Genomic DNA, 27,853 nt, shown 5'->3' on the forward strand with positions numbered 1-27,853 from the left:
TCAATTACCAAGTGATCAATTTTATGTTTAATTCAGGCTGCGGGTCTGAGAATGTCAAGCTGCTCTTGATGGCAATTTCAGTGCCAGCTGGGCATGCCACTGATTACTGCCCATTTTGAGTCTGCTGTAAGAAGAACATGCTGCTTTCATAGTCATTGTTTCTAGTTAGTGACCTGTTGATAATCACACCGATGATCTTTGGTTGTGTAGAGTGAGTGTATCCCCTTCAGCATCAGGTTCACCCTTTCCTTGCCACAGAGTCGCACTCCAAGTGTTCCCAAACAACGTCCCACCCTTGGGTGAGAATATGAACCTGTTGACTGAATGTCATTAAAATCAAGCCATGAGTGTTCTTTTGCATGTAGTAGTCTGAGTATTTACAGATGCTTTCTGCGTAGTTTATGAGCTGTGCATGCGTGCCTGTGTGTGTGCAGTCATAGAAAAAAAGGTTTGCATCTTCAATGCGTTTATTCCAACAAATCTTAGGAAGGCACACACCTGTTACTGCATATCACAGTTAAGCAAGTCAAAATGTCTCTGCATGCTCGCATGCTAAGGTGCAATATTGTGGGGAATAGGGATCTGATATTTTACAGTATAGGATTAATGTTCAGGGGGTTGGTATTTGTTTTTATTTCTTTTCTTTTTTTGTAAAAGCTTTTTTTTTAAATTATTGTTGCTTTTTTGTACCAAACCAGCTGCAAGAAAGTGAGCAAATGCTGAAGTGTGACTGCAGTATATATTTTGTGAAATACTTTGTACAGCTTAATGTGCAATAAAAAAAATTAATCTGTCTTCAGTGTATAGTTTCTGGCATACAAGCCTCCATACCCAAATGGGGGAAACATCTTTTATACTCTGCAAAGAAAAGCTAAAAAGCCAGTGTGTTTTTAGGGTACAAAATTGAGCTTCGAACAGCTTTCTCTACAAACTGGCTCCAGTTGAAAGGCATCATGTCTCTCTGTCTATTGAAAATAGAACTTCCAGTCTTGGACTTGCCTTCAAAACATGCATCAGTCCTGTGCACATGACATGGCATTTATGTGGAACAAGTGGAGGGGAAGGTTGCAGTTGCATCTGCTGGCTCAGCCCTGACCTACTTGTTTTGGTAGATTTTGATTACTGTGTACATATAGTTCATTGGCATACAGGCTTGTCCATGCAGTTAGGAAACCTGTCTCCAGCTTGCAGGTACCGCTTATTTACTCTTGGGATCTCTTTGCAAGCTCTGTTGAACACATGCAAGTCAGGGTGCAGCCAGCAGGTATGATCTCAAAAGCACGTACTTTTCACATGTTCCCTGTTCATGCCATGACACATGAACTGATCTGGTATGGTAACTGGCTATTATCAAATTGTCCAGTGGTCTTAGAGCTACAAAAAGAAATGATAAGTTGCAGGAGCAGCATGTAGAAAATGAGCTAAAAAACAACAACTGTGCTATCTTGAAAGGATAGAAAGTGTATTTATAGAGGCATTTTCCCCAATTTAATTGCACTTGTGTGCATGTAGCCTTGAAAAGAAAATAAGAAATTCCGCACAGCATTTTCTTTTAAAAATTATTTTTTTCTTTGCCATGTATTTTAAATTTCTCATATTTTAAGAAGTTGAATGGCAGGTTCACCTCAGGTTCAGTTTCATAATCCTGTCTGATTTTCTGAGTGAACAAAAGTTTGAATATCTGAATGGCTATTTGAACCTTATGAGGTGAAGTGAAAAGCATTTTGCAAGGATTGTGAATTCATCATAGGACTCCTTATGGAAATGACATGTGGACACCTGATACTTGATAAAGCGCAATGCCTGTACTGAATGAGTTATTTCTGAGTTCACTTTCAGCCAGACGGCATCAAACCCAGCAGACTGATGATGCAGCATCTTCCTAAAAGGCATATAATCAGCTGAGTTGCTTTCACAATATCAAATGTGTCACGCAACCTTATATGCATAATTTGTACAATGTTAGTGTTTCCTAGCTATCCAAAAACATATTCAGAAGAAAGGCACAAAGTTGTATCCTAAATTGGTCTTCCCTTCACACAAGAGCATAAAGGAAAATTGAGGCTAAAGTCCCTGTGGCCATTATTCATTTGCTCCTGGCGAAGGAATTGCATAATGGCCCTACAGTGCTGGTATAATGTTGTGCTGTGGTACAATAGTGGACACAACTTACTCTAAGTGTGCATGTGTTGGCACTATTAACCTTAAGATCAAGCTTTAAACCCATTCAAATCCAACTACTTGGAGGCAGGCACTGGATTCTTTAGGCTCCATTGGGACTAAATTGGCTTTGTTTCGTCTGGGTTATCCAATTTAACTGGGCTTCAATTAAGTGGGTGAAAGCTTTATTTAAGCAGAGTTGTCATCAGCTGAAGAGAGATACCCAAGGTACTTAAAACATCTCCAATTCAGCTGAGGTTAACTGCATCCATGATTGAAATAGACCTGTTCTGTACTAATAATGACCTGATATTATAAAAATGATAGTCACATAGCAGTACTGCTTAAGAAGAGCATGTTTCATGTTTTTTCAAGGCACCTGCTTGGGACCCACTGAAAAATCACTGGAGGTACATGTGCTTCTAGATAACAGTTTGAAACAACCCAGCCCTTCTTGATGTGCAGGAAGAAAATAACAAACTTGGGCTGATAATATCATGGGCAACAGTGGCCTTGCTTGATCTTACTTAATGTAAGCCATAAAGCCAGGTTTCTCTTAGGTGTAATTCACATTGCATTCTATTTACAGTGGAGCAACTTGGACAAGTTTCTTTCTATCAAGGAAGTTCCGAAGTGGAATGGAGAAATGCTGTGACTGATGTAACGTGGTCTAGATTAGTTAATGCCTTATTAGTCCCAGAGAACAAAGAATGTGACTGCTAAAGTGACCCCTTTTCTTAGAGTGCTTTGGTGTTGGTGTGGAAGTTTTCCAGTTATGCAAAACTGTGGCTAGTCATCCCAACAACACAGACCTCTGTTGGTTCCAGTTTAATATATTTAAGTGTTTGGATATGAGGACTAGTACAACATTACTGATACATTATGAAGTTTTTCTTGTACTGAACCTAGGGGGCGCAGTGCATCCCCAAGGATTGCAGTCACAAAGCCAGGAGCCATTGCAGCCAGTGCGCATGTTCCCTCCGGGGCAGTCAGCAAAGCCCTCGAGTTCCCTGCCGCCACGTCCACCCGGCCCTGCAACTCAACAGCCACGTGCCCAGGCCCCGGGCCCCCCAACTGCTGGGCTGTCCATGGAAACAGAGACAGAGCCCTCCCTGGCTCCACCACAGAAGCCTCAAGCACATCCCCAGTTGAAGTAAGGCTTTTCTTTTCTCTCCTCTCATTCGGTATTGATCTATTTTGCCAGGGAGTTTTGGGTGAAACTTTTCAGACTTTCTGTTCAGTGGAAAACTGAACAGAAAACAGCTGAGAAGGTGGTGCTGGGCTCGCTCAATTAGAAGATTTTCCCCCTTTATTCTGCCATCTGCTTTAATCTGGAACAGAAAAAGTCAGAAATTGCTGAAAAAGCTTCATGCCATGCAACCTATGCAGATTTCTACAGACATGAGGCCAGTTGTGAGACTGTCTTGTGTTCTGTCTCCCTCCTCCCCCACACCAAAGAAAGGGAAGAAATTGACTCATCTTTGGTTGTGATTTCTCTAATACAGCTGCCCAGTTAAAAAGAAAATGATGCCTTATCTGCTTAAACTTTTAACCTTGCAGTCACTCAGACAACAACAGGTTTTCAGTTTTAAAAAGCTGATCTGTACATCCATGGGCCAATGTAGCAATTCTAAATGCATGCCATACACATATCTGTAGAGTTAATATCAAGCAGGCTTCACTGGTTCCACCTCACTCTGTTGAGCCTGGTTCCATTATGCCATATGGCCAAATCACAACTTTACAGTTGGAGATGGCCCATCCATGAGGCTGACTGAGGCGGTTGCCTTGGGCAGCAGACTGGCCCACCACTGCCCATGTACCTGCCTCCACTGCTACTTCTCCATCTCTTCTATCTCCCACTCCCTAGGTCAGAAAGGGAAGAGATGGATGAAGGAAAGGAAGCGCAGAGGAAAGGAAAGTAATGAACTAGAGCAGAGGTGTCAAACTCGTTTCATACAGCAGATTGAATAGCATTCATGGCACCTACTGAGGGCTGGAAGTGATGTCATTAAGCATGAACTGATATCATTAAGCAGGTGATGACCAGAAATAAGCACATTTGACACCCCTGGGCTAGAGTGTTTTCTATTTTATCTGCTTCTTTCCCTTTTCCTTTTCCAGTCCAGGGATTTGGAGAAGCAGAGATTGGCACATCAGGGGAGGGGGACAGAAGGGGAACCAAAGGTGCCAGCAGGTCACTTAGGAACTCAGCTGCATAAGACTGAAGAGAGAATATGCAGATCTTGATCATATTTTCGAGATATGCGAGAGCCCAATTATCATGTGGACCACCCTTTCAGTAGTGCTGCTGTTGCCAAGGTGTCATTTAGCAGCGCAGCAGCTGAGAGGTGATCTGCATAGTGCTGAAAGGTGACCCATATGGTATTTGGGCTGTCCCAGTGCCTCAGCAGCTCCTCCCTCTCTCATCCCTCTTGGTCTGTCTCTTCCCACATATTAGTCCTTGCTTTCTGATATCTCCTTCTGTTTTTCTCTCCCAGTGCCTCAGCAGAAGCTATGCTGCTGAAAAGGTGGTACTGAGTGTCCAATTATCAGGTAGGCCACTGTTTCAGCAGTGGCATCTCACCAGGTGCTGCTGAAAGGGTGGCCTGCTTAATAATTGGGCTCTCTTTGCTCCACCCTTTTGGCGATACTGCTCCTGCCAATGTGTCACTTCACAGCTCAGCAGCGGTGCTGATGGTGGTGCTGGGGGAGCCCAATTATCATGGAGACCAGATAAAGCTTTCCATGGGCTATATCCAGCCCAGAAGTGTCAAACATAAGGGCCTTACGTTTGGGGCCTTACGTTTGACACCCCTGGGCTGGAATGTTTTCTATTTCATCTTCTGCTTCTTTCCCTCTTCCTTTTCCAATCCAGGGATTTGGAGAAGCAGAGATTGGCACAACAGGGAAGGGGAACAGAAGGGGAACCAAAGGTGCCAGCAGGTCTTGGACTGACCCTGTTTACACTGCCAGCCCAAGCAAGACATTTTCTTACCCTTCAGTATCCTTAATCAAATAGTAGTGTGATCCAACAGGCAATGGTAGTGGTGGAAATGGAAGTGATGGTGGAATATCCATGTACATATTGTTGCCTGCTACCATAAGGGTAGGTCTAGGCAGCCCAGTCACAAACCCAATATGCACAATAGAAATTTAATTAACGTAATTTTATTAACATAACGTTAACATGATTTAAACAAATATATACAGTGTACCTGTATTCCTCCCCCACCCCCATGGGGCAAATGGCAACTGGGTGGAAGTTTTAAATTAGCTTCCAAAAATACTATTGGTCCAGTCAGAATCTCCCCCCTCCCCCCACAGCTGCTTTTAAATTTAAGAAAAACTGCAAATGGTCCAGTTCATGAATCATAGTGTATCTAATTTACCCATTAGCACAAGAATTGAGAGAGGTCAGCCCTTGAGGTAACAATGGGATTCTCACCTGTCCAAATGAGTATCATTTCTCAAATCTTTACTGGTCCTGAAGAAACAATCCCACTGGGGGGAAAAAAATGGCTCTAGATGAATGACCATAAAGTACCATCAGAGGTTCAACTATAGTGGAACAGTGGCCTAGCAGCATTCTAATGGAAATTTGAAAACATTTGGTTTTCCCATTTCTTTCTACCTTTGTTCTCTGATAGTACCCACTTTTCCAATATTCATATGCAGCCTTAAAAGTGTCTGTGCTTCCCTCCCTATCCTAGATTAGTGTGATTTCTTGCAGTGGCAACATAGTATTATGATATGGGGTGTTTGCCAACTGAGAGCAGCATGTCCCATCCTAACCATTTATATCTCAGCATGGCATATTTCAGAATCTGGTCTTAACGCTTGAAAACGAGATGCCTATCATGTGCTATCTAGCCTTCTCCAGGATATTACAACCTGAATTGTAGTCTTATTCCAATTCATCTTTCAATTTCCAGGGGGGAAAATCCACCCCCAAATTGGCAATGGGATTAACTGTACTCTCTATATTGGCATGAACATACCTTACATTCTCACCCACATGCTCTTACTTAACATGTGGGTGCAAGTTATTCGCCTGTGAATAAATATTTAACTAGGCCATTTATTTTCGTGTTCCTAATCATGAAGTCTTGCTTTGCATTTCCACCCCTCCTTTCAGTGAAAATCAAACACAAGTACTATTGAAAGGAAAGAACGAACACATGCAGCTCTGCTTGCCCTGATTTTCAACAAAAGGTGTGAGCTTATAGCACTAGAATACGAACTGTTGCTTCATGCTGAGGCGTGGAACAGAAAGTACAACCTCTTTGCCTTCCACCAACCTTAGATTTTACAGGATAAGCAAGGTGTGACACTTTTCCTATCATCCAACTATGTCAGTTCAATCCAATCTTGTGTTAAGAATCATTATTTCACAGAAAGGGTTGAGGATTACAGATCTAACCATAATGTATGTTTTAGTGCACTATCTGGTGGACTATCTGCACATTTAACAGGCTTTTTCTATTGCCTATAATCTGGATTGATCTTAATGGGACTTACTTTAGAGTGCTTAGGTTTGCACTACATAGCCTGCTGAACTTACTGTGAGTTCAGTTCTTAAGAAATGGGATAAGACCCTAATGCAGCAATGCTACTTATTTACTTGGAAATAAAGCTCATTTAAATCAGTGGGGCTTATTTCCAAGTAAACATGGTTAGTATTGGGCTACAAGTCCCATTCACTTCACTGGTACTTAATCATAAGTACAGCACAATCCTATATACATTTACTCAGAAGTAAGTCCCACTATATTCTGTGAACTTGCCCCTAGGTAAGTGTGCATCAGATTGCAGCTCTAATATCATTTGGATTGCACTGAGTGCCCTCAATCCAGAACTATACAGTACTTCAACTCTTTATATCCTATGTGGACTTGGACTGCGCATGTCCTGCTAAACACATCAGTGTTTTCAATGGTGACTGAGTCCAGATGTTCCCTGTCACAAATAGGTGATCAGCAGTGTCAAAGCTACAGTGCTGACAATCTGTTTAATGAAGGAGATCTAGGGGTGTTGAGGAGTTCAGCTCTCCTACTTCTTCCATTGCATGAAATAATAAGTAAAATTCCTGAAGGGTGGTTTCACCTGAAACAAACAACAGACTATATGTGTACATATGTATGTGTACAGAAACTTCAAACATGCCAACATTTTTGTGCCATTCTTTTTGTCTTGCAGCAAATCACAGTCCCTGACCAACGCCTTCAACTTCACTGAGTCGTCCTTCTTTCGATCATCTGTGAATGAGGATGAAGCAAAAGCTGAAACCATCCGGAACTTGAGAAAATCCTTTGCCAGTCTCTTCTCAGATTAGCCATGTAGAGTTGGATTTTGTGTGCCTGTAATTTATTGAAAAGTCCACCCTGAACATCATTTTGCAAACATGATTTCCTTGTGAACGATCCTCCTTTGTTGTTCCAAATGTTGTATTAAGCAATATGTTACAATCTTTAAGAAAGAATGATGAGATGATAACAAGATAGGATTCAGGTATTCTGTATTTTTAAAAAACAACTTCAGAAACATAGCCAAGAGGAAAAGCTGTACAGCAGAATGCTTAAAGTCCTTGTCAACTGTGATATTGTGGCCTTATCATTCAATGCACAAGGTCATTGCACTGGACTGGACTCTCCTTTGTGAAATCATTACAACACATCATTCTATTGGGAGTTTCCCTTTAGCTACATTTTTCTCCAGTGCTCAGTCCACTGCACGTTTGTTTGTTTTAGGTGTTTTGTTCTGCAAGGGTACAATCTTTTAAATCTGCTTTCTTGTTACAGTTCTTTAGGGCCAACTTCACACTGGTGTTTCCTGTCAACCCGCTTTCAACTTGTGCAAAACTAAAGCCATGTTCTTCCTTTAGAAAGCTTTGCATCAGCTGAATGTAGCATTCAGATGTGGTGTTAGAACCGATCTTATAGAGTTCTGTGTCTACACTGTTGTATACTCACGTCTGTTGTACAATTATTTGCAGCCTGTTAACAGTGATCTTTGATTTGTAATACACCATGCATGACCTCATATTACCATAATTCCATGTAACCTTCTAATAAATGCAAAGCTCTATGTCTGGCAGTCAGTAATCTCTGGTAGGACTTATATACACAGTAGTAATTGATTTCTCTAACAGACAAAGTGATATCTAAAGCATTATTTTTCTAGTTTCCTGAACTTCATAACCGCCACATACTTGGCAACTGAAAAGAACCAATCTCTGTTTCACAGTACTTGCAGAAAGCAATCACATTTTCTTGTGAACTATTCACCCTGTTGTAATTAGAAAAATCCTGTATATGGAGATTGCAGGAGCACTTGAATACAGTTACCTGTGGTGAATCTGGATGGAAAACCTTGAGTACTCCTCTGCTGACCGTTAAATTACTTAATATGAAAACATTCATCCCTCTCTCTCTGTGGGCTATGAAATGTATTTTACTCAGTGTTGTATTACTGAACATGAGATCTCCTCTATGCTAAACTGCCTGGTGGGGCACCATCAACATATCTTTTTTTGTCTGCTGACAGATAATGGCAGGTACCACTCATGTTAATATCACACTCAGTTTAGCATGCCTGGTCATCAGACTCTGCAGGACAGACATATTAGCAATTTCCTTACTTTTGATAACATTGGACTGCAGATCTGTAGAACTTTTGTCCCACCAGGTCAAATGCAGCTCGTGAGAGGGGAAGAGCCATCATATGTTCAGTTCACATGGCTGATGCGTTTTTATTCTCACTGCAATCTCTTCCTAGTACATTATTGCATGGAGACAGTGCTTTCTGAATCACTTGATTGGTGATCCTAAGAATGACAAACGTGATTACTGTGATTGCAGAAATCATAGCAGAAATATGGGGGGGGGGGCAGGCAGACAGATGCATACACACACCATTTATGAATTTGCATGACCCTGTAAACTATCCCTTGGTTGTGGGTAATGGTAAAAGGAGTGCCACAAAGTAAAATCTCTTCACAAAGAGATTAACATTTCGCTATCTATATGCTACAGCAGGGCCAAGGAGACCTGAGCCCATGGCATATTTATTCTGCCTTAATTTTTCTCAGTGCTTCATTAGCTATACGTTTATTTTTTAAAAATTGGTTCCATTGTTTAAAGGGAAGGTATACAACTAATTTGTTTCTTTAAAGGAGGAGGGAGTCAAATCAGAAAAGAAATCTGAACATACTCAAATGCACAGTGCCAAGAGTTGTCAAATTTCCTTGCTTTAGTGGACATTCTAAATAAAAGATGGGTTTTGTGCACCATCTCCATAATTAAAATACAAAAATGACATTCTAGTACAGTGATTTCAACCTTTTCCTCCTCAGGGCACACTGACAAGGCACTAAAATGGTCAAGGCACACCATTAGGTTTTTGACAATTGACAAGGCACACCATGCTGCCAGTAGTGGTGGTGGGGGGAAGGCTCACATCTCCCATTGGCCCTACTAATAAATGACCTTCCCTCAAATATCTGTGGCACACCTGTGGACCACTCGCGGCACACCAGTGTGCCATGGCACAGTGGTTGAAAATGGCTGTTCTAGTAACTCAAGATGTCTACTAAGACTATTCAGGGATGCACAGTCCCTGTTAGGTCCACATCTCTATCTGGCTAAGATGTTTAACAAAGAGATTATGTATTTATCTGGACATCATCTGCATGCCACTTTTCCGCTTCCTAATCTAATGTCAAATCTAATATCTTAGTTAAGTATCTGTAATGTAGCAGCTAAGCTATGAATAGGACAATCCCTGCTTTGACACTTGCCTGAGCTATTAACTCACTAGGCAGTGGTTCCCAAGCTGTGAGCCGTGGCTCCCAGAGAGCTATAAAAACCAGTCTGGGGAGCGACAGAATCCTCGTGAAAAACCCGTCACCTCATACAATGTATAGGATTATAGATCTAATGAAATGGCCACTGTCCCAGTAGGTCAAGGGAGCCACCAGTCAAAAATGTTTGGGAACCATTGCCCTTGGGTCCAAATCCTATCTAACTTTCCAGCACTGATGCAACTGTGACAATGGGGTGTGCACTGCATCCTGCTGGGGGGCAGGCAGTCATGGAGGCCTCCTCTCAAGGTATGGGAGCCCTTGTTCCCTTACCCCGGGGCTGCGTTGCAGCTACATCGGCACTAGAAAGTTCTATAGGATTGGGCCGTAGGAGCCCTTAAGCAAGACACTCTTTGCCCCCATCTGCAATATGAGAATAATTTTCTTTTTAACTTTACAGCACTGGTGGAACAATTGCAGGTATCCCTGGTACATCAGAGCATGAACCTGGTGGTGGTGGCCCACACACTGGCCTAGTCACATTTGCAACAGCCATAAAGGCATTTATACCAGTGGAAAGCAGGTTCTACTGGCATAAACTTTTCTTAGGATTGGGCTAATACACAGCTACATTCATTGTGGAGCTAGTATGTAAACAGTCATAGGGTTTTTTTCTTGCTATTGCAGTCAAAACTACAAATAGCAAGTGTTGTATTTAGGATCTGCTCCTGTGGGCCTGCTGCACCATCCTCACTGGTGCAGCATACTTTATGGTGGTCATCTAAAGCGACTCACCATTCTGTGTAGCCAGGCCACTGCCACAGGCAGCGAGCAGCCTTGGCCATGCATCTGTGGCCTGCAAAGAAGCCCTGGTGCCGGTAAGTCAATATGAAGGCAGGGGGAAGGCAAAACAGGGCAGGGGGTGAGTGTTGAGGCCAGGAAGGGGGTGGTACTGGTGGCAGCAGTGCCACCCATTGCCCTTCCTGAGCTCAATCGCCCTCTGCAGCACTGGAGGCTTACCACTGGGCAAGGGAACAAATGTTTCTTTACCCAGAGGACTCCTCTGGGACTGTATCCCCGCCCCCAGGATGCAGCGCACACTCCAGAGACATGGCTGGATCAGAGGCGGGAGTTAGATAGGATTGGGCTGCGAGTTCAAGTAAATGACACATACACACATTGTCTATACTGTGATAGGATGTGACAAAAATCTTATATGATGAATATTAATGAGGTCATAGCAGGCGCTGCAGAATGGGGAGCTGAAGAATTTTGCAGCACTGGAAATTATTCCCCTGATATCTGTCTGATATCTATATATAATGTCAGGTGAAATACAGATGCTTCATTATATATAGCACAAGCACATCCAACCTACAATGAGTTTACAGAACTCAAAGCATGCAGTAGAACAACTCCTAACTGTTGCATCTCAACGTTGAGGTTAGCCACAGACCTAGTGATAACTACGGTGTCTTTGAGCTCAGGTGCCAAACCTCTGAAATCAGACATCAGGTCCAGTGTCAGGGTTGGTGAAGTTGGGCACTGACCAATAGCCCAGGCCTTCCTGGATGCCCAACATACTGACCCCTGGAGTTTCTGTCCCCACCTGGGGCAATGGCAGCACAAAAGAGAAAGCTTTTCCATTTCTCTCCCCACCATGGTGGCTCTTTCCCCAGCCTCTCGCCCAGTAAGTGTCCTGTGGCTTACCAGGTGATGGAGGCAGCAGCAGCCACAGCAGACCTTTTTCCTGCACACAGCATCTGGCCAGAACATCTGGGAGTTTCAAAATGGAGGTTGACAAAAAGGAAGGACTGCTGCCCTCTATTCCCTTAACAGGGAATCAGTGGGGTCCTTGTATGGATTAGGAACTGGTTGAAGACTAGGAAGCAGAAAGTTTACAGACTGCTGAGAATAAAAGAGATCAAGTTCAAACCCAGAAGGAATGGTCAATTTTTCCCCTATAGCTAACGCTGATGACAAGCCATTTCCTCTTAGAGAATAGCTGCCCCAGTATCCACATGTTTCGGTTCCTATCACTCTACAACGACCCAAGAATCAGACCTCCTTTTGGTAGGTACTCTCATAACAAAGGCCAGTATTCTTTGACATGTAGGTCGCAACCCCATTGGGGTCACAAAGCTTCATTGAAGGGGGTCACAGCATCTTTTCAAAGAGCAAATTTGTGCTGTGCAAGAGAGGGCTTGGATCCAATCTTATAAATGGTACTGCCTCATCAAAACTGATATTTTTGATACAGTCCTGCACAGCCTCTTCTCACTGTCTTGCTCTACAGCTCCTGAGGCAAGCCTGCTTGGACTGCTACTTCACAAGGTTGTTGTGTAGACCAGGGGTGCCCAAACCCCAGCCTGGGGGCCACTTGCGGCCCTCGGGGGCTCCCAATCAGGCCGCGGGGAGCCCCCAGTCGCCAATGAGACTCTGGCGCTCCAGAGACTTGCTGGAGCCCATGCTAGCCAAACACAACTGCTTTCAGCATGAGGACGACTGTTTGACCTTCCACCTGAGCTGTGGGTTGAGGGCTCCCTCTGCTACTTGCTGTTTCACATCTGCGATGCTGCAGTGGCAGCAAAGGAAAGGCTGGTCTTGCTCTGTGCAAGGCCTTTTATAGGCCTTGAACTATTGCAAGACTTCATTCATTCATATAGGTTCCATCTCTAATATATTCATTTAGGTAAATTTATTCAAATTTGAAATGTAAATTAATTCTTTTTTTCCCGGCCCCCGACACAGTGTCAGAGAGATGATGTGGCCCTCCTGCCAAAATGTTTGGACACCCCTGGTGTAGACAAAAGAGGTAGGGAGAAATGGGGGGGGGGGTTGGTAGGAAGAAATGGGGGGGGGGTTGGTAGGAAGAAATGGGGAGAGGCCAGGATCAGTGGTGGATCCCCAGTCTCATACTTTTATTTATTGTGGCATGAAAAAGGTTGAAGACCACTGACATAGACATAGAACCAGAACTGGAGAGAATGCTTGATAGAAACAAATATGGCCACTGTTCTTAGGATGCAAACTAAAGAGATTGGGTGGATTGACACGGCCATGTCATAATCCCGCATCTGGCACTCCGATCCTCCAGACCTGCTTATGCTGCAGCAGTGCGTGTTGGGACATGGACCATTCCTGGGAAGGACCCCGGTGACTGTTCCATTTCAGTTGGGCCAAAAGGAGCTGCAGGATGCTGCACGAGAGAGTGGGTGGACCCTGCTCCCCAAGGCAGAACTGGACCTGGCACCTGTGCCTCAGTGCAGCAGCTGATCAGGTAAAGCTGCAAAAAGAGAGGACACTTCCATCACCATTTAATTTCATATGATAATCACCCAATTTTACCTACCTACTTAAATCCCCACCACCACCCCTAATGTAGCTGTGCTACCTGAGCACATGCTGCATCCCACAGGGATGTTTTAGGTTCAGAGGTCTCCTCTGGGTAAGGGAACACTTGTTCCCTTGCCCAGGGGTAGACCTCCATCACTCAATTGCTTCTACTCCGACCTGTGCCAGCTATATAGCTGGTACAAATCCGAGAGGACCTGAGAAGGCAGATGAAGAAGGGCAAGGAGGGTAGGATATCAGTAGCACTTCTGCCACCAATACTATCCTTCCTTGCCTCAATCCACCCTCCTCCCCACCCTGATCTCCCCTCCATTCCTTCCCTCCCCATTCCACCCAGCGCCACCTCCCTCCCACTTGCCACATGCTGTGTGAAATAATTGGTCAACTTTTCCGAAAGCTGTAAATGACCTTGCACTTGACTGCCCCAGTGCAAGGAGTAAGAACCAAAGAAGTAGCAAATAACCGACCCTTCAAAAGAGAAGAAGGTTTACAGAAATCTCATCCCTCTCAGAAAGCATGCATGGCGGAACTGAAATGCTTGGTGGTTAAGGGTTCAGGGGTGTGTGATGTGTGAGGAGGCAGGTGAGGTAGAGCCTCCCCTCTGGATTCCTTGGGAAAGCGCCGCCACATGTGAGGTGCGTGAGTACTCACAACCAATGTGCTGCATGCATGGGTTGTGTGTGCTTGCACACCTCACACATGGTGGAGCTTTTTTAAGGATTCTGGTGGGGAGGCTCTGCCTCACCTGCCTCCCCACCCACCGCACATCCCTGAAAGGGTTAGATCTGCTGTTACCTTTTGTAGACTCCTCTGTCAAAGGAGGACCACACAGTAAAATCTTTACAATGCTGCAGTTGCTTTCCTGTCAAGCTTGGGTCATAAAAGTTCACTGCTTTTGGAAGTTCATAACAGTTTAGTAGCAGCCACTTTATTAGCCTCCCAAGGTATGTTTTCTAAAAAAAAAAAAATAGGCATGCAACAACATCCTGATTTATGAATTGTCCCTAAAGCGTAATGTTACAATATCCCATAACAGATGTGGTTAGATGGAGGCTCTTCCACAATATTTTGATGGGTGGTCAAGACAGCAGCTACTGGGCATGTGAAAGAGAATGGCAAGGTGCCACGTAGCCTCTGGTGACTTGTTGGGCTCACTGGGCGTGATGCACAAGTTGAGCCAACCTGTCAAGAGGAATTTGACTGGGGGGGGGGGGTAATGAACTGGTTTCCTTTAGTCCCATAATATCAATGATGGCATAACTGCATGCAAGCTAGTCTGCTTTTCTCCACAAAATTATAGTCAAATTTCTGCACTGAAAAAATATAAGAAAACTGTTAAAATGTTTGGCTCCGTCAGGGCTGGCCCAAGATCTCCTGATACCTGAGGCAGCGTGCCAAATGCTGCCCCCCCTTATCCAAAGATGTGCCAACCTCTGCCCCTTCCACTCTCCAATGCTTGAATTCAGCACTCTCCTCCCCTATACATTTCTCTTCCTCTCTGTCGTCCTCTTTTTTTTCCAGCCCAGGGAGTGGAAGATGAAGGAGAAGCAGTGGAGACAAGTTGGCAAACAGATGGGCACCCCCCCCCACCCCACACACACCAACCTGCTGCCTGAGGTGTCCAATTCTGCTGGCTTCATGGATGGGCTGGCCCTGAGCTCAGTTTCAAGTGAGACAAAAACATTTCAGAGCTCAGCCTGATATTTTTGTTTGGGAGATGTTCTAGAATTTAGATAGCAGAAGAAATTCAAGTGTTTGATTGCTAGGAAGGCATGAAAACTGACCGTGGGAATAGATAGACGGGTCTCTTTCTCCTACCTCATTTTGCTACCAATAAAAATCTTTTAAATATGCCTCCACAATTAGGACAGCTAGAAAATATTTTAATTTAAAAATCAGTAAACATTCCTAGATATGTGGTTTTCCGCTGCAGAGTCACTAGTTTAAGAGGAGCCATTTTTGTTCAAGGTGCTGCTTTAGTATCAGGATTAAGCAGATAAGGGATGTTTGAGCTGACACCCCACAACACCCTGAGACAAGAATATCACCACCCGAATCTGATGGCCACCATGCTTATGGTTGCCTGGGAACATAATTTCTATTAGCTAATATCATGGCTTCATTGAATTATGAAGTTATTAGTTATGCTTTAAAAGAACACCACCAAAGCATAACAAAAATGTACACATACAGACATAAGCTCATAATAAAAATCCTCAATGAACCAGTCAGCTGTGTACAGGCCAATTTCATTCCCAACCATTCATGAGTCATTCCTCAATAGCCAATCTTATAACTCTCCTGCTTTCTCAGTACCCAAAGACAATTCCAAATTAAGACAGCAAAGCAACATCAGGCTCATTCTCCCCTTTATTATAAACTGATTTCTAAAAATATTATTGTCCTTTAACTCAAAGCATTAATATGAATGATTTGATTTGGGGGGGGGGGATTAATGTTACCAACATAATCCATCTGTAACCTGTAAACAACTGAGTTAGGAAGTAAGATTAACAGGCTTTTGCAGCCTTTTCTGAGAGAGAGCATCAGAACAATTGGATAATAATTGAACAGGAAACTATGTTTCACATAATGAATCTTTTCTCAGAACATTCAAAACCCAGCTTGTCTTTCCTGCTGCTCATAACTAGTGCTAGAAGAAGAGAACCTCTCAGCTCCTCCCCAGTCCACAGAGTGCTCCCCTGATAGCAACAAATGGAGGTCTGCTTCCAAGTGGTGTGGAGGCCAAGGAACACAGAATTCCACTGCCGGCCATTCCACACAAGGGGCTGCTCAGATGCAGCATCTCACCACATGTGTATGAGCTGCATCCCAGAGGCATGGCCCACATTGTCCCAGCCACTAACGTTTCATGGAAACATGCAGGGGGAAAAATCACATGATGGCAGCAGACTGTGTTGCTAAATCACATGGATGGCTTGTCACAAGGACTATCCACCCCATGGGCTAAGGGCCAAAGTAGACACTGCATGAACTGCATCATCAGACCTGCTGTTTTTTTGTTTTGTTCCAAATCAGCCACGGAGGGTACAAAATAGAACAAATTCATCATTGCAGGATAGGTGTTGCCATCTTATGATGGCACTTCATCTAATGATGATACACTTAGCAGAGTGCTTTGCTCTCTAAAGAAACACTGCCTGGACCTCATCCCAACCTCCCGTTTTAGGATTAGGTGCTCAAGCATGCAGTGGTAACTTGACTGCAGGGATTCCTGGATGAGACTGACTTATTTTACCCATTTCAGTCCAACTCCATTTGGGACTGAAACAGCTTGTGGTCACTCTGGTTGGGCTATCTATACTGGAAATTAGACCGGGGTAAGAGTGCATATCCATTGATTCTGCTGGGCTTCTGACCAGCACTTAATACTATCAGTTGATGCTATCCTTCTGGACAGCCTGACTGAAATGGGTCTTGGGGGCACTGTGTTGTGGTGGCTTGCAACCTTCTTGGAGTAGAGGTTCCAGAACGTGGTGCTGGAGGACTCAGCTGTACCTGCTTCTCAGTCAGACCTGGCTTTGGTTATCCAAGTTTATCCTTCAGGTTTCCATAACATGTTTCACATGGAACTGCTCTGAAAGATTCTTCAGAAACTTCAGCTGGTACAGGATGAGAATCGACAGCAGTGAGATACGATTGTGTTATATTCTTTTTCTGGCTGCAGTCATTGCAAGTTTGCCTCCAACATTATTGAAGGTGATGGTTATGGCCTTTATACTCCTACACAACTTGGGGACTGGGTAACTGGGTACCTGTGGCCTTCCCCAACAAAATCTACCCATACTCTGAGATCCTCGGGGGGGGGGGGGGAGTCATGCAGAAGGGCCTTCTCAATAGTGGCATCTACCTTGTGGAATTTACTCTCAGAAAAGGTTCACTCTGCTCTCTCCCTTCCTAGACTTTTTTAAAATCACTGTGTATTTGTTTTTTCTTCTTTTTGGATGTTGGTGTTCTCTGGAGTTCCTGCTCTTTTCTTGTGATTTTTTAAAAATTGCATTTTAAATTCATGTTGTGAACAGCTTTGAATCTCTACAGCAGCCATTTTCAACCACTGTGCCATGGCATACTGATGTGCCACGAATGGTCTGCAGGTGTGCCGTGAGAGTTTGGGGGAAGGTCGTTTGTTAATAGGGCCAATGGGGATGTGAGCTCCCCACCAACAGCCTGGTGTGCCTTGTCAGTTGTCAAAAAACAGATGGTGTGCCTTGACAATTTTAGTACTTGTCAGTGTGCCGTGAGACAAAAAGGTTGAAAGTCACTGCTCTACAGACAGAATATAAATAAATAAACTTATAAATGGAAAAGGATTGTAATCACACAAGTGAGAGGATTCATGATGACTCCTCCACAACTTGCTTCTGACTCTGATATGATACACTCCATCTCCTTTCACCAACCAGATTATTGTTTTTCTTTAGGTCATCTAAAATTTGCAACTTCCATGCATTTGAGTTGCCTTTTTATTCATTTTTCTTTCACTATCACTTTCCCAAAGTATCCCTGAGCCCCACTTTCCAAAGACTGATTCTGCTCATCCTAAAAAAAAAAAAAAAAAAACACATTAGAGGAGCATTAATTATTGCTACCCAGAAAAGTGGAATAATTGTGCATATTTTGGCAATGCGTGTAATTGGTGCCTGTCTAATTTCAACAGCATGTGGTACAGACTGTATTACAGATAGTTCATTAGTTTAGGTTCCACCTCACGGCCTGGAGCAAATTTCACACTGTTAATATTAAATTCCCTCCCACCTTTCCTTGGGGGTTGGGAGTGGGAAGGTCTTCACTAAGTCTTTGTCTCCCATTCTGTGGAAAAATGATGATGCAACCACCCCTGCGTGACAAAGCCTCCCACGCCAAAGGGGGAGTGCCAAGAGCATCTTTTTAAACCTTGGCAGTATGCTAATCTGGGTTACAAACAAGCCAGTGCACATCTGTTACAAAAGGAAGAGTTTGAGTTTGGAATTTGCTGGGAAGAGGCATCACGCAACCATCTCAATAACCAAACATTCTTGTGAGTGGGAACTCACGAGTTGTCATATGTGGGCTAATCTTCCTGCAGCTCTGGTGTTGCATTTTTGTGCTCCCTGGATTAACACAGCTATTATATAATCCTTGTCCTTTGGCTATAATGGGCCATTATTCATATTTTTAAGTTTGGTTTATAAATGCTACTAAGGCTGCAATCCCATACACACGTACCTGGAAGTTGCTTCTGTTGAACTAAGCAGGGCTTGCTTCTGAAGACATGCACAGCATTGAACTGTTAGGGACTAAGGGAGGGGAAGTAGCAGCTGGCCAGGTATTGGGTATTAGCCTAATCAGCTGATGGCCTTTCCAAGAGGAGATCAAGTGTATCATGTGATTGGCTTGTATCTTCCAGTGTGTGCTGCATTCCCACAAGAATGTTCTATGACACCAGAACTGTGCTAGCAATTTCACACAAGCAGACCATAGTTACTTTTATCGTGGAATAACTATAGCTATCTCAACTCAGTCTGAAATATCTAGGAAGCAAAAAAAATAGAGGTGTTTATTTTGTCAACACATGTCCCCACCTGTCACTTCTTTGGGATGTTCCTGACCTGTCATGCAAAAGGTGAGTGCTATAGCAAGTCCCCTGCCTGGCCTTGAACCTAGCTTGCACTGCTCTCAGTCCAGCCCTCTGCATGTGCTAGCAGCATATTAACTTGTTGAGGTGCAGCTGGAGCTCCCCTTGCAGCTCTTCTCAATTCCTCCCCTGGCACACTGGCTTCTTCCAGCTTGTGAACTCCAAGCCTTCTCCAAGGGAGGACTGTTTGTTGCCTGGCCTCATGCACAGGAGCTTCTGCTGCACTGAAAAGGGTAGTTCTTGGCAGTGTATGCTTGGCATAAGGAGACTCACTGCCTAAGTATTAGGCCATGGCTGCTCTTTGCTGCTGCCTGCACCATGGTAATTCCTGTCATGGGAGGTGCCTTGGCATCGTTGTGTCAGGTGGGTTAAGTGTGTGGTGTTTTGTATCATGAGGGCAGCTGCAATGGTTGGCAGTGGTGGCAGTGGCCACTGTTCTTCTCATTCTCAGGGGCTGTCTAGGGGACATCAGCAGAGCATCAACTGTTCATTGGTAGTGGGCACTGCTGGCGTGCTCTGTCCAGGGCCCCCTGAGGAAGGGGGTATTGGCAGCTCACCAAACATGTGTCTACCTGATTAGCTCATTGAAGATTCAATCCATGTTGGGTCATTGTCTAGTGGTCATGAATGATGTATGATGCCAGTTTTTCCAAAGAGGCCGGTGAGGTTACCAGAGGGGTGTACCTCTATGGAGTTGGTCAGGCCCTCACTTCCCCTCCCTACACTTAAGGTGCCAGGCTTAGACTTACCTCGCCAGCACTGGCTAACTTTGAACAGGATCTGTACCCACGTGGTGTTTGCCAGCACTCAATGTTTAAATGGGGGCTAGTATCTACGCCACAGTATGGTTGCAGGTTTTCCCACCAAACCATATACCACATTGTGTCTGGCTGCAAACTGAGGGCGTATACTAGTCCATGGTCTGACTTTTTCAATGAAGGTAACTCTGTCCTTGAATGGCTGGATGAACTGGACATTGACATTTGATCTAGTCTAACGGATATACAAGTCCATGTATTATATGCCATATGCTAAATAAAATAAATTCCCCTCCCCCTTTGTCCTGAAGGATTTGGCCATTGTTACTTGGACATACCACTGGTGTAGCAACATAGAATTGCACTGTTGGAGAGATTTTACAACCCTACCTGTTTCATGACCCCTGCTAATTGGGTAAGAGGCACTTTTTCAAGTGGGTGCTCCTTTTTTTAGCAGGGAGAGAGTAATTGGCCCACCTCACCCCAGCACTCCAAAGTCCAAAGTCCAAAGTCCAGCTGAAATGTCTGCATGACTTCCTCTTTGCCGACGATGCAGCTATCACTACCCACTCTGCCAAAGATCTCCAGCAGCTCATGGATCGTTTTAGCAAGGCCTGCCAAGATTTTGGACTGACAATCAGCCTGAAGAAAACACAGGTCATGGTTCAGGATGTGGACTCACCTCCCTGCATTACAATCTCTGCGCATGAACTGGAGGTTGTCCATGACTTTGTGTACCTTGGCTCAACGATCTCCGACACTCTTTCTCTCGATACCGAGCTAAACAAACGCATCGGTAAAGCAGCTACCATGTTTTCCAGACTCACAAAGAGAGTCTGGTCCAACAAGAAGCTGAAGGAACATACCAAGATCCAGATCTACAGAGCTTGCGTCCTGAGTACACTTCTGTACTGCAGCGAGTCATGGACTCTTCACTCACAACAGGAGAGGAAACTGAATGCTTTCCACATGCGCTGCCTCTGACGTATTCTCGGCATCACCTGGCAGGACAAAGTTCCAAACAACACAGTCCTGGAACGTGCTGGAATCCCTAGCATGTATGCACTGCTGAAACAGAGACACCTGCGTTGGCTCGGTCATGTCGTGAGAATGGATGATGGCCGGATCCCAAAGGATCTCCTCTATGGAGAACTCGTGCAAGGAAAGCGCCCTACAGGTAGACCACAGCTGCGATACAAGGACATCTGCAAGAGGGATCTGAAGGCCTTAGGAGTGGACCTCAACAAGTGGGAAACGCTGGCCTCTGAGCGGCCCGCTTGGAGGCAGGCTGTGCAACATGGCCTTTCCCAGTTTGAAGAGACACTTTGCCAACAGTCTGAGGCTAAGAGGCAAAGAAGGAAGGCCCATAGCCAAGGAGACAGGCCAGGGACAGACTGCACTTGCTCCCAGTGTGGAAGGCATTGTCACTCCCGAATCGGCCTTTTCAGCCACACTAGACGCTGTTCCAGAACCACCTTTCAGTGCGCGATACCATAGTCTTTCAAGACTGAAGGTTGCCAACTGTACCTCAGCACTGCTGTTCTAGTGGCTGTCTGCTGGTATTCTTTTTGCATCTTTTTAGATTGTGAGCCCTTTTGGGACAGGGAGCCATTAGTTATTTGATTTTTCTCTGTAAACCGCTTTGAGAACTTTTAGTTGAAAAAAGTATACTGCAGTATATCTAGGCATTGTCATTATTATTATTATTATTATTATTATTAACAGTATTTATATACCGCTTTGAGAACTTTTAGTTGAAAAGCGGTATATAAATACTGTTAATAATAATAATAATAATGACAATGCCTAGATATACTGCAGTGATTTCTATTGAACATTCATCACTGTACACCTGTTCCCATTTTATCAGAGGTCAAACATCACAAACTGTCAAATCAACAACCATAATTCAAATCACAATTGACCATCACAATTAAAAAAATTGGCAAAAACCAATTAAATATCAAAATTTTGACACAATTAATGACAAAATTAAATGTCATAGAGAAGAACTGGGGGTGCTGGCAGGATCACTTTGGTCACTGGACATGGTGATACTGGATGGGGAAGAAAAACCAGGTGGTGGTTCCAGCATTCACTGTTCTTGATCTTTCTCTGCTGTACTTGAGGATTTTCCCACATAAGTTTATTTGGAACAGGGAAACACTGCACTTTTATTTGAGTGATGACAGTCTTACCCCTGAGCTGGCAAATTACTTGCCAAGTTCTGGTTTGGTTCCCTGCATAGATGATTTACTGCCTAAGGCTTTCAAACTGATAATTATGTAAACATTTAAAGAGGGACTTTTTAACCTAGTTGACCTATTTTCATTCACAATTCACACAGCATTTCCTGGAATCCCATCTGCTGAAACCAGAGTAGCATGAGCAAAAGAGCAAGGGGTGCACAACCACAATTTTTCTCAAGGCACCCTCACACATGTGAGAGGACTGCATTTTGCTGTGGTTGCGTGTCAAGGAATAGGCACTACGAAGGCTGCCTCCAGCTGCTATGCAAATGATAAACTTCCTCTTTGGAGCTCTGCCACATCAGCTTACAACTCAGCACACCACACAGCTACCAAAGATTCACACAATTCCCCCCCCCCCAAATAAACCTAACGGTGATGATATAAAGAAAGAGCACCTCATGAAACAGAGACATGGGGATGAGGAGTCTGCCTTAAGACTGCAGGCATTCATTTTTCTATTGCACCAAAAAGAAATGTTTTTCAATTACATTTTATGAATTAGAATTCAAATCCTTGTTTCCAAACTGGTTTTATGACCTCTCCCAATTCTTATCTCATTATATAATTATACTCTTACACATCTCCATTGTTCTAAGGGAAACTGGAAGGCTGACCAAAGTGTAGCATCTAGTGGCTCGCTTCTAGCACACATCCCCCTACTTTTTACTTCCTTGTAGTTGAGAAGTTGCCATCGTCCAAAGCAAGAAAGCTCAGCAGGAGAGAGACCACACTGGAAGGGAAAAAATTCTCCCAGGAATACCAAGAGCTCCCAAATTCTGGGGATTTCTTTTAAAAAAAAAAAAATTAACTGTAAATAGTAGGGAAATGTGGTCATCAGAGAGGCAAGGCACACCTGCCCCCAAAGCAGAGGCTGGAAAGTCAGTAAAAATATAAGGAGTTTATTAAAATTGACTATAAGGCTTTGGAGTATAATAGCAAGTGGTAACAAAAACCATGGAGCTCTGGCAACATGGGAAAAAGGGGTGAGGATAATGCAAAGGTTGAAAGGGGATTTGCAAAGCAAGCTGAAAATAAACCTGGCACGGGTGAAGCAGACATGGTAATCTCCATTTACTCAAACCCAAGACTGCCAGAATAATGGGCACAATCCACATTGAGCATCCAACGCTCCAATGCCAGAACAGGGCAATGCAAGAGGTACTCCTTTTATCATCAGTAAGCATAAACCCCATTTTACCTGAGGAATCTGTCTTTGAGGTCACCTGGGGTGCCCAAATTTCCTGCTTCTAGGCAGTAGGTGAGTATCAGAGTCCAATGAGCTTGCTGGAGGTCAAGTTACTTCTGGTTACTGTTCAAAGGGAAGGGGAAGATTCCCAACAGCAGCAAGGACAATGCAGAGATAATTGTGACTGCATCAAGATGATTTGGCAGCCTCTGGAAGATATGGAGGCATCTCTAAAGACATGCTGGACAAACTTACAGTTGGTGGAAAAAATAGCAAAAAAGGGGGGAGAAGTGGTGGTTTACCACATTTGGCCTCATAACTGAGCCTCAGTAACAGGTGTCCCAGTCCACTAAGGGAGATCTATGCACAGTACTGGGGTGAACTGCCAATGCAGGTAGAGTTTTGCACCTGGATACAAATTCCCAGAGCTCACCTCAACCTATTGAAATGGCTGGGTCCATTCTTACTGCTTGAGGTAGTGAGGTATATTTCCAGCTCGGACATGCCGGTGGTTGGGCATGACTAACAGCACAATTCTGTGCATGTCTGTGCAGAAATAAGTCCCACTGTGTTCCACAGGGCTTACTTGAAGGACACAGTGCATAGGATAGGGTGCTATATAAGTGGCAGTATCTGATTGAGTTGTGGTACAGCTCTTATACAACAGCTGGTCCAGTTTTTTTTTTTAGCAATGGTTCACTTTCTTCAAAAATGTGTTTCCATTAGTGTAACCACTGGGTTGGTTTATTGGAGCTCTTGAATTCATCAAGTCCTTTGCCTTTGACTAAGAAGCTCACTCAACTTCTTCCTTTGCAATTTGAATGTCCAATCAGTAGCTGGCATTTCCCAGTTCTTCTACTTCCTTGTTCAGATGGCACAAAACATCATTATGGTCCTGATCCCTTTCATAGCACACTATCGGATCGTCGATGTAGGCCAAAGGAAAGTCCCTTCCCCATCTTGGTGCCTGAAATACAATCACTGGTCTGCCACACCTTGAGCGAAGCCTTGCTGTTTCAGCATGTGATCCACCCTCTCATTCCAGGTTGCAGAAATCCTTAATCAAGTTAATTTGGTCTCTGAAGCCAATCTTTCTAAATCTTTCCAAAAATCTCATGCAGGTTTTGCATCATTTCTTTCGCAGATTTGGCCTGTGCGATGTGTGAATTGCTCCAGCTCTTTATAATAATGTTTCTTGATTTAGCACATGTCTTTTTCCAGCCTGAAATCTCTTCTTTCCCTGTGGTTGGCTTATCTTCATGCTAGACCATAAGTATTTCTGCTTCCTCCAAATCAGCCCTCAGTCTACATTTCCATTGTTCAAAAGAATGGGAATCTAACTTTGGAAACTGGAACAGAAACTTGCCTCTCTCATTTGCTGTGTTTGCCATAGTTTTGGAGAAGCAGTTAGTCTTCTCTCATTTAAAAAGAAAAAAGGCAAACAAAAGCACTAGGGTGGGAGAGGAAAAGGCAAGGACAAAACTTTGTTATGGCAGCCCAATCTTATATCTTACTACATGTCCTTGTTCCTGGTCCACTGCTGGCACTGACTGCTGTAAAGTGCAAAGCAGTAAAGTGCTTTGCAGCAGTGACTGCTGTAAAGTGTAAAGCAGTCAGCATCAGTCACCAAAGGCACTCGTCAGGAAGGCCTACACCTTTCCACCTACTCCACTTCTGCAGCATCACTCCACTGCAGAGCAGGACCATAACTTTAATGGTCTCTCTCACCTCTGCCCTGACCCAGATTGGCACCAATTTGCATCCTTTTTACATGGTAAATAACTTGGGGGGGGGGGGCCAATCCAGAAGTATTATCCAACTCACTCCAAGAGGTACCTTTTTTTATGTGCTTGCTCCTGGTGACATGAAAGGTCAAACCAGACATGATGCCAAGGTGTCAGTAATGCCTCAGGTTTTTTTTTCTGAATTTAAGTACCAACTGCAGGGGCTGGGGTGATATTTGGGGCCAATTGGAAGTGGCATTGGGGCCCCCACCATGCGCAGCTCAACTCCACCAGATCCTGAGCCCCATGTCAGGCCACACAGCCTGACACGGGACTCTCCGATTCTGCGCTGGCTCAAGAGCCACCTCAAAATTGAGTAGCTCCATTGTGGGGCTACATCCCTTACCCAGAGGAAGGGGACAAAAGTCCCTTCCCCCAAGGATCCGTCACAGCTGTCTGGTTGCACTCAGGATGCCACGGTAACTGTTTTGCCGCCACGGCAGCCCTGTGCTTCGGGCAGCTCAAGATTGGGCTGTAATCCTATCTTACTCCCCAGAAACAAACACCTCTACATGTAGATCTACTGCCAAATACTATGATAGCAGGAAAGTCAAAAACTCTAAATACATTAGCAACATGAGCTGCTGAAGATCTTTGGCAGAGTGGGTAGTAACAGCTGCATCGTCAGCAAAGAGGAAATCACGCAGACATTTCAGCTGGACTTTGGACTTTGCTCTCAGTCTGGAGAGGTTGAAGAGCTTTCCATCTGATCTGGTCCGGAGATAGATGCCTTCTGTTGCAGTTCCAAAGGCCTGCTTCAGCAGGACAGCGAAGAAAATCCCAAACAAGGTTGGTGCAAGAACACAGCCCTGCTTCACGCCACTTCGGATGTCAAAGGGGTCTGATGTGAAGCCATCAAAGACAACAGTGCCCTTCATGTCCTTGTGGAAAGATCTGATGATGCTGAGGAGCCTGGGTGGACATCAGATCTTGGGGAGAATCTTGAAGAGGCCATCCCTACTGACCAGGTCGAAAGCCTTCGTGAGATCTATGAAGGCTATAAAGAGTGGCTGTCGTTGTTCCCTGCATTTCTCCTGCAGTTGTCTAAGGGAGAATACCATATCAGTGGTGAACCTGTTGGCTCAGAATCTGCATGCGATTCTGGATAGACACTCTCTGCAAGTACCTGGAGCCTCTTTAGTGCAACTCGGGCAAACAGCTTTCCTACAACGCTAAGGAGAGAGATGCTGCGGTAGTTGTTGCAGTCACCCCTGTCGCCTTTGTTCTTGTACAGCGTGATGATGTTTGCATCCCTCATGTCTTGAGGTACTCCACCTTCTTTCCAGTAGAGACAGAGGATTTCATGCAGCTCAGTGACGACGATCTCTTTGCAGCACTTTAGGACTGCAGCAGGGATGCTGTCTTTTCCAGGTGCCTTGCCAAAGGCAAGGGAGTCCAGGGCCACGTGAAGTTCTTCTAGGGTTGGTTCACTGTCAAGCTCCTCCAGCACAGGCAGGCACTCAGTGTTGTTCAGTGCTTCTTTGGTGACTACATTTTCTCTGGAATATAACTCAGAGTAGTGCTGCACCCAGTGTTCCATCTGCTGCGCCCGATCCTGGATGACCTCGCCTGTGGCAGACTTCAGAGGGGCAATTTTCTTCTGTGTTGGACCTAGGGCCTGCTTGATACCATCATACATCCCCTTGATGTTGCCCGTGTCAGCTGCTATCTGTATCTGGGAACAGAGTTGGAGCCAGTAGTTGTTAGCATATCTCCTGGCGGTCTGCTGGACTTTGCTGTGAGCAGCTTGGAGGACCTGCAGGTTGCGCTCACTGGGACAGGCCTTGTATGCTGCTTGAGCTCTCCTCTTTTCCTCAATGACTGGTGTCAACTCCTCAGAGTGGGCTTCAAACCAGTCTGCCGCCTTGTTGGTCTTCTTGCCAAATATGGACAAGGCAGTGTTGTAAACGGCATTCTTGAAATGTTCCCATCTGTTGGATACATTTGCGTCGGCCAGGCCTGGAAGAGATTCCTGAAGCGCTCATGCAAATTCCTCCACTTTTCTCTGATCCCGGGTCTTGCTGGTATCAATGCGAGGTCTTCCTTCCTTTTTTGTGTGATACAGTCGCTTTGTTCACAGTTTCACTCTGCTGCACACCAGGGAGTGGTCAGTGTCGCAGGCAGCACCCTGATAACTGCGTGTGATCTTGATGCTGGGAAGGCTGGAGCGTCTGGTGAGAATCAGGTCGAGCTGGTGCCAGTGCTTTGATCTTGGGTGTCTCCAAGAGACTCTGTGTTGGGGCTTCGTGTTGAAGAATGCATTGCTGACACAGAGTCCATGTTGACAGCAAAACTCTAGCAGGCAGTGGCCATTTTCGTTCATCTTCCCAGTGCCGAACTGACCTAAGCAAGTGGGCCACGAACTGTTATCAGCACCAACAATAGCATTGAAATCGTCCAGGATGAACAATGGCTCTTTTAGGGGGATCTTCTTGATAGTGGTGGCCAGGTCATCGTAGAATTTGTCTTTGGCTTCTGCTGGAGATGACAGAGTCGGCGCATAAGCACTGATGAGAGTTACAGGTCCTGCTGATGACTGGAGCTGCAGGAACAAAATTCTTTCACTTCCCACAGTAGGAAGGATGATGGATTCCAGAAGGGTATTTCTGACTGCAAAGCCAACACCATGTTCCCTGGTTTCGTTTGGTGGTTTTCCCTGCCAGAAAAATGAGAAATTTCTCTTCTTGACAGATCTGGAATTCGGCAGCCTCATCTCTTGAAGGGCGACAATGTCCATCTACAGTCTGCTCAGCTCCATGTCAATGACAGCTGTTTTTCGTGCGTCGTCTATTTCTTGCAGGTCATCAGAGAAGCCAGGTGTCATTGTCCTTACGTTCCAGGTGCCCAGCTTTAGGGCAGGAGTTTTCTGTTTTCTGTTGCATGGTGCAGAGTTGTCGATCCGCTTGTCGGTTTTTACCCTAAA

General features: G+C 44.6%; 1 protein-coding gene across 1 annotated transcript in view; it reads left to right on the forward strand.

Moving 5' to 3' along the window:
- The window catches only part of SYN2 (synapsin II), a 256,351-nt gene extending 248,856 nt beyond the window's left edge, over positions 1 to 7,495 (forward strand). Inside the window, exons 12-13 of the mRNA XM_066614412.1 lie at positions 3,070 to 3,313; positions 7,360 to 7,495. Coding sequence (XP_066470509.1) covers positions 3,070 to 3,313; positions 7,360 to 7,495 — 380 coding nt within the window. The remainder of the gene's footprint in view (positions 1 to 3,069; positions 3,314 to 7,359) is intronic.
- Positions 7,496 to 27,853: the final 20,358 nt, after the last annotated feature.

The sequence above is a fragment of the Tiliqua scincoides genome, chromosome 2, assembly GCF_035046505.1.
Source record: "Tiliqua scincoides isolate rTilSci1 chromosome 2, rTilSci1.hap2, whole genome shotgun sequence".
Classification (NCBI taxonomy): domain Eukaryota; kingdom Metazoa; phylum Chordata; class Lepidosauria; order Squamata; family Scincidae; genus Tiliqua; species Tiliqua scincoides.